The sequence below is a fragment of the Macrosteles quadrilineatus genome, unplaced genomic scaffold (genome assembly GCF_028750875.1).
Source record: "Macrosteles quadrilineatus isolate MER2022 unplaced genomic scaffold, UCM_ALF_1.0 Scaffold_7__1_contigs__length_78375512, whole genome shotgun sequence".
Classification (NCBI taxonomy): domain Eukaryota; kingdom Metazoa; phylum Arthropoda; class Insecta; order Hemiptera; family Cicadellidae; genus Macrosteles; species Macrosteles quadrilineatus.
In genome coordinates this window covers 63,026,034-63,033,872 of record NW_026542600.1, presented here as the reverse complement: position 1 = coordinate 63,033,872, position 7,839 = coordinate 63,026,034, and the positions used below count along the sequence as shown (strand labels likewise).

At 34.0% G+C, this 7,839-nt stretch overlaps 1 protein-coding gene across 1 annotated transcript in view; it reads left to right on the top strand.

Annotated features, from left to right (window-relative positions):
* The window catches only part of LOC128999045 (tetratricopeptide repeat protein 28), a 62,233-nt gene that overhangs the window by 47,202 nt on the left and 7,192 nt on the right, over positions 1 to 7,839 (top strand). The window contains exons 19-28 of the mRNA XM_054425402.1: positions 32 to 60; positions 605 to 829; positions 1,253 to 1,398; positions 2,983 to 3,171; positions 3,993 to 4,253; positions 5,087 to 5,296; positions 5,741 to 5,818; positions 6,214 to 6,367; positions 6,874 to 7,068; positions 7,643 to 7,750. Coding sequence (XP_054281377.1) covers positions 32 to 60; positions 605 to 829; positions 1,253 to 1,398; positions 2,983 to 3,171; positions 3,993 to 4,253; positions 5,087 to 5,296; positions 5,741 to 5,818; positions 6,214 to 6,367; positions 6,874 to 7,068; positions 7,643 to 7,750 — 1,595 coding nt within the window. The remainder of the gene's footprint in view (positions 1 to 31; positions 61 to 604; positions 830 to 1,252; positions 1,399 to 2,982; positions 3,172 to 3,992; positions 4,254 to 5,086; positions 5,297 to 5,740; positions 5,819 to 6,213; positions 6,368 to 6,873; positions 7,069 to 7,642; positions 7,751 to 7,839) is intronic.

Here is a 7,839-nt window from a genome sequence, read left to right as displayed (position 1 = left end):
AGGACCATGTAAGACCATTTGTTGATTAAAGTTCTGTATTATTTATAGAAATTTATATTAGTAAGTTTATAAAGAATATTATTTTGTTTTAGAAACTTTGAGTGACTATCGTGGGCAGATTTTATTATTGAAAATGTTATTAAAGTTTGTCACGTAAAAAAATTTAGATACATCTACGGGATTGTAAAAAGTTATTATAAATATTTATTCTCTCATTATAAAGCACCAATTAACTACTAATTTTTCTGCTATACGAATTATCTCGCACAGTAAATAAATGTAAACTGTGTAAGTAAATGGTGAATTTCTGATGAGTTTCTTAGCAGAGTTTTTACTTATTTCTGCCTATCATCACTTTATTTTTACCATCTACTCTTTTTTGTTCATGAAGTGCAATACACTTCACCAAGAACAACCACGAGTTTCAATATTAAATTCCTTTATTATAATATATTCAATATTATATCCTAACCATAACATGATTCGACACCATTTAATTATCTTCCTTTGTCTATGTGACCATATTTTCAGATACTAATCCCCTACGTTTGAGCTACTATGTATATTTCATTAGACCATATTTAAACTACCTTTTCTGTTTCAGTACCTCATGGCAAAGGTTGTTCTGGAAGAAGAGAGTTACTCTTGGTTTTGGAGGGTGATCTTTACTTAGTTCCTTTCCCAGTTTTGAAACCTCCTCCAACAAATGAAAATGCAACAACGGAGTACCTGAGTGAGAGGTTTAGTCTGTTAGTTGTTCCTTCTCTTACATCTCTGCGAGCCAACCAGAAGTCTCGCAGCTCTGCCAACGGGAAAAGCCCTGAGCAAGGTATGTTCTTTGAAATAATCATTTTGATTCTTTGATTCTAGTAAAAGGGTTTAAACTTCTTACTTTAAATACATATTTTACTTTTGGATTTGTTTTGCTTGTTTGTACTACATAAGAAATGGTTAAAGCATATACATGTGTGAGCATGATCAAAATTGTGCTTTTTCTTAAAGCCTACTCAAGCACTGTGTATTAGTAGTATGTATACTTTGATAAACATATACAATGTATATATGTTTCTATTTGTAATATAAAGTTCCTGTATACTTTTTATTACAAAAGTGTTACTAAAGTTTGTCCTTAGAAAAATACAATCGAGAAATGCAAGAATTTGTGAATGATAGTAAAATTCCAGTAAGGGAGTCCATTCAAATGTTATAATCTGAATAAATAAATAAAACCAGAGCTTACTGTTTTTCTTAGGTAACATGACTGCTCTTGTGGTGGGGAACCCTAGACTACCCTCCACAGTGACAGAACAGTGGGGTTGGAGTGACATCCCCCACGCGGAACAAGAAGCAGCTATGGTGGCAGAGATGCTGCAAGCTAAAGCTCTTGTCGGCTCTCAGGTATGATAAGATTCATTTTATTGTTGTGTTATCATCGATGTTGTGGACACCGTTTGACAAAATATTATTAGATTTGTTACTTTGGGTGACACATTTGTATTGAGTCACGAATTCGTGATTTTCTTAGAGTTCAGCTAGCTTACCTGAAAAAGTTATTGAGTAAAGGGGTCAATAGATAGTAGATACACAATAAAAGATCACAAAACAAACTTAAATATTTATGACTTCGTACGAGAAAGGAACAGATTGAAGAGAATGAATGAATGAAAATACTTAATTATTAGAGTCAAATTTAAGACCACACCTTTCCTGGAATTAGCCTCAAAAGGTAACAGAAATGTCTGTGAATGAACGATTTTATTTCTCAGGTAAGCTATCAAGATATATTTCAAAACAATTCCTTTTGACACATTTTCTATGTTGAAAATAAACTATTACCGTAAGTCTTATGGTAAGACTTAAACCCACATCCGACTTTTTTAATGTCGCCAGAGGCCAAAAACATTATCCGGTTCAAATTTATGTATACACATAAAAAAACACATGTTGGCACAGGTATATGTCCATTAGTACAATAACTCATGTAAAAATTATTATATTTTGATTAAATTTTGCACAAACCTATGTTAATTTAAGCAAGTTTGCAAACCAAAGTGATAAAAAGAATAATTAAATTAAATTAATTAAAAAATTAAGTTTGTGACCAAAGTGTTGAATGGGAAAGGGGGTTTTATGGGATATTCATTTTTGACCCCAAAACATACAATTTTACAATATCTTTCTAAATGATTTTGTACAGCTTAAAAAAAACAATAATTTAAATTATTGAAGTGTCCTCGTGCGTTTAATGGTTACCAAGGAGATGACAAAAACTGGAAATTTAAATTTCCATGTTATTCTTATATCTTATTTAGCATAAGTAAACTGATATAGTATGCTTGTGTATGGGTCCATTTATATAAAATTTGAAATTTGGAAAATTTATTTATTTCATACTTAAGCTATTATCATTATCGTATCACTAAAAATACACTTTATCACCCTTTCTGTGGCAACAAACCTAAGTACTCATTAAACCTAATTTGATTTAAATAGGGAATAAATGTGACATTTTTTATTGAGGAAATATATTTTTTTTATTCAATCTGACGAATGGAAATTTACTTAGTCTGCAGGTTTGCTGCAACAAGGGTATTGTAACTAATTAGTGTATTACATAGGGTTTCCTTGTACAATCCCCAAAAATATTTAGATGGACACAAATAAGTCCTTAACATAATATATGTTGATTTTTGTCAATCAATGCCTTTCAAACTCTCCTTTCACTGCTATACTTCAAAATATACATGAACCATTCAGTAAGTCAAGATTAGGCGTATAACGCTGGAAGCACTTTCAGAAACCTCAGGAAAAACCTTGTACCCAATATATACACAACAACTTTTTCTGTACAACTTAATATCCTGGTAAATAAAAAAAAATTTACAAAGTAAATAAAGTAAGTAAATTCAAAAGTATTTACATTGTTTCAAAATTATGGATTTTCATTTTTTTACAGTGTTATGATGTTATTCTGTGTTATAGGCTAGCAAGGAGTCAGTTCTTCGTCAGATTGGTGAGGCGGAGTGTGTACACTTAGCAACCCACGTCTCCTGGAAACTATCGGCCATCGTACTGTCTCCCGGAGAAGTGGTAGACTCCCAGCATTCCAAGACTCGACCCTTCTTCCAAGGTCAAGGAGAGCACACTGCTGTTGAAGAAGACTGTTCAGAAGTGAGTGGTTAAAGATAAACAATATTTACTCGAAACAATTTGAACTACACTAACTACACTACTTAGTCAACGTGAAATTAAATGTGTTATCCAACCCTTCCAATGAACTTATTTCCCCAAATTACCAAAAAGAAAATGAACAAAATAACAACACTTTGGGTAAAATAAAATTATGTTATCAATGAAACTAACAACTTTAACCCCCACACCACTAAACAGTTACTAAAAAGATATATTCCTTTAGTCAGCATATAGATGATATACATATGATCACATACGCATAATCTCTACCAACCTGTTTTGGTATAGCTTGTCAATTCAATGTTTTGATTGCCTGTTACATTACATCAGAAATGTCAGGCATTTTATTTATTTATTTCTACATTTGTTTAAATCAAAATATTCAGTTTTGTTTGTTTCCAAAGCCTGATTTTTTCATTTTTTTAACCACAACATACAGACAGATTTCTGATTGTGACCACAAATCTACCACTGAGTGTCACTACTGTAAAATAACTCTAATTATTTGTGTTCTGAATCATGTTAGAATTAATATTGATTGGATGCATTATCTAGTAAATTGGACTTTTTCGATTTTACATAAAAAAAGTAAAAGTTGAAAGTATTAAGATCTTAGTTTTACTATCCTATGAATACCTAACATTTACAAATAATTCCAAAAAAATAATATCCACAACTTGAATCAAATGTTTTTAAACCTTGTAGACCTACTATGATGTTTCACAAATTACTTTTCATCTTCCACAATTTGCACACCTGGCTTCCTCATGACATCAACAAATAACGTTTTTGTTTCACAGGCATCATCGACTCTGGAGATGCCCTCATTATCAGAGTTCCTACTTACGGCATCAGAGTTGCTGACCCTGAGACTCAGCGCTAGACTGGTAGTGGTGAGCTGGTCTCACTCGTGCGATGGCTGGGCCACGGCTGATGGAGTGGTTGGTCTGTCTCGAGCATTACTAGCGTCAGGTGCTCAGTGTGTGCTCGTCTCCCTGTGGCCCGTACCTGACACAGCTGCTAAGATACTGCTGCGAGCATTCTACTCAGCTCTGCTTCAGGTCAGTATATCATAGAAGATTTCAACTTTCAACCCTGTAAAAACATATTCCAGAGGAAAATATTTTCAAATGCATGTTAATAAAGTTTATTTCGATGTTTATTTTCCGTTATGTGTTAAGTGTTATTTTCCGACCATATCTACACCACCTAATCAGCAGAGAGTATACAGTATAGTAGGGTCAATTACAATTATTCCAACATTTGTACCGTTAATAATCCTTACAGGCACACTTGGCAGAGTTTGCAGGCAATTGGGTGGATTTAACATTATAATGACAAATCTCCCCATTTTGCTTTAAATAGAGCACAGTAATCAGTCACTGCCATCCAGTTTTAGAAGTTATATAGTTATGTACTGGGGAATGTGAGGATATCACATTTACTGATATTTAATAAGGTAAATTAACAATCACATGTTTGTTATCGCTCAAACTTGTTTTGGTATGGATTTGGTAAAGAACCTTGTAACCTGTTGGGGTGATTACTCACAAAATGTTTTTTTTTATTTTAACATTTCTAAGATTGTTCTTAAATAGAAACTGTAATTTATTTTTTCTTGCAGTATTATATCTCAGACTTTTTATAGAAGTAGACTCCCATCCCTATGTAAAAGGTCGTAGTTGAATTAAGCCACTGACAGTGTGCTGATGCCATTCACTGACTTCTGTTGAATACAGAAACCTTTTAGCCACACCATATCGAAAGGATACCTTATTGTAAACTGTAGCATCTTTAATTTCAGATTAAATATTACAGTACCTACCAAAAATCAGTACGCTAATTGAAACTAGACATGAAGCAGATTTAATTGGCAAGATATGATTTGTTATAGGGATCACGTGTGAGTCGAGCGTTGGGTGAGGCAATGCAGACTGTTCAACACACCAAACACTTTGCCCATCCTGCCAACTGGGCTGGCTTCCTGTTGGTTGGGTCCGACGTGAGGTTGTCCAACAAAGTAGCCCTCATGGGACAAGCTCTCAGTGAACTTCTGAAAACTCCCGACCGCTGCAGAGATGCTCTGAGAGTCACTTTACACCTGGTTAGTTTAGCATTTAACTGTTTTATTGGAAAATGACTGAATACCTTTATCAATGGACCCATTTTATGTTTATACTTGTAAAGTTATAATATGGGTCTTAAAAACTTGCTTAAACATTCAAATGATTTTGCCTTTTAAGAAGATATTTGTTCTCCCTCATAAATAGCTTCAAACTCTAATTTAAGTATTTTATTTGCTAGTCCATGATTTTTATGTATGCAGAATCAAAGTTGCTGCTTGGATCAGACCATTCTTTTTCCTAGGAACTGTAAATCCGGCCAATTTTTCTCTAGACAGACATTTTACAGTGCCTTAATCAATCTCAACAAAGATAACTTCTGTGTTCTTTAAGATTCTCTCCAAAGTTGTACTATCTTTATTTGCTGTATTAAATCAAAGTATTTGGCAAATAGGTAGCATTTTAACTGTAATAATATGTTACAGGTTGAAAAGTCATTGCAAAGAATACACAGAGGTCAAAAGAATGCCATGTATACCACCCAGAAGAGCATAGAAAATAAGGTAAGGTGTATTGCTAAACAACTCAATAGGATTTTCTTAAACGTGCGTAACAAATAGTATTTTTAGGCTTATTACACATATGCAAGACAGATTTTACTCATGGGTTACATTTTTCGAGTTATGTTAACATGATTTGTACAAATGAGGTTTGTGAAGTAAAGTGATGAATGACATACAGGGTTCTCATACTCAGGGGTGATATTAATGAATTTCACTAAAATTAAGATGAGCTTATCCTATTTCAGGATCATCCTTTAGATATTCACATGTGTGGACATCAAACCTAGTCAAAAGAAACTAATTAAGCCAATTAAAATAAATATTAGATATTGTTGAGTATATCATGGTTTTTTTGCCAGTATTTTATAAATACTTACATATGACTCGAATTTCAGGTCGGACATGTGAATGGCTGGAAGGAGCTTCTGCAGTCTGTAGGGTTCAGGTTTGAGCCGGCAGCCAACGGAATACCTTCCTCCGTCTTCTTCCCCCAGAGTGACCCGGAGGAGCGACTGACTCAATGTAGTGCTAGCCTTCAGGCTCTCTTAGGTAGGGGTGTTGGCAGTAGGAAAAGTATAAGAAACTGATTTCAAGCAAATATTCTTGGTAAACAATATACCTTTAAATTAATTTAGTAGTGCTTCGTTACTGCTCTGAAGATGGCCATCAGCAACCCGGCTAAAACGTCAGTTCATCCAAGCAAGCTACTTGTAATATCTCACCACTTTACCCCAAAGACTAAAATGTTGTAGTCTCCTAAATTAGTGTTTAAAACCAAATAGGATAAATCAAACAAATAATCATTGATTTTAGGAACTCTTTAGATACAAGTCATACAGTTACCAGTAAACATTAGAGGTGGAATCAGAGAGATAATAAACTTGTAACAAGGGTTCATCACATACAAAATATAGCTTTCCTCTTATTATTTTCTACATACTGTATAGTGTGGTGTTTAGCCTTTTTGAAGAGCGATGTAACAAATCTAAACTGATTTTGGTTTCTTAGATGCTTAACAAATTCCCAATGTATATCAAAAACCAACATTTTTTCAGGTTTAACAAGTACAACGTTAGCTGCTTTGTCGAAGCTGATGAGCAATATAGAAGTAGCAGACGACATTATTGCTGTTATCCGCGTTGTCATTGGTCAATTCACAATGAAGAATGTGGAAACGGAGAGCATTGAGATCCCTATAAGTGTAAAACTGTGGAGGGTTCCAGGAGTTCATGAGTTGCTGGCTTCATTAGGTAAGGATTATATATAACAAATCAATATACAGATTATTATTCTTTAAAAATATATGTATCAGTTAACAGAGAATTATTATATCTAAAGTGTATTCTTTATAATATTATAATTTATAATATTTGTAATACTATAAAAATATTTTTGCTGTTAAACCATCTTCATACAATCTATTTACAACAGTTGCACAAAAAATAGTAATAATCACAATTGTAAATTGTTCCTTTGCCAGTTCTACAAAACATCAGAGCTCCTGTCAAAAGCTGTTATTTTATCTGGCGATTGCAGTATAATATTGTCCATAATATTGAAATTTGACATGACTAGTCGAGGCTCGCAGTTTGCATGTGACACGCTATGGGCCCAAGAGATAATAGCCCCACCTCCCCCCTTACATGCGGGGAATTTTCATCTTCCTTGCACCCCCAACAAACCTGTTGTGCCTCTGGGCCCGGACCCACCTCGGCCCATTAAAGCGGAAATTAAAGCGGCCCTGAACTAAGCAACACTACGTGTACCAAGAAATTGTTAGAAAGTTATTAATGTTTTAATCCAATTGTATTTACCTCTATGTAGGATTTGATCTGATGGAGGTTGGGCAGGATGAAGTGACTTTGAGGACGGGCAAACAAGCAAACAGACGCAGCATTCAGTTTGTTCTACAAGCTCTACTTGCACTGTTCGGTAGGTCTAAGTTTATGTTTGTATTTATTCAATTTCAATTATGAATATCATGTGATGTAGGTGATGAATGCTCACATTCATCCTTACAC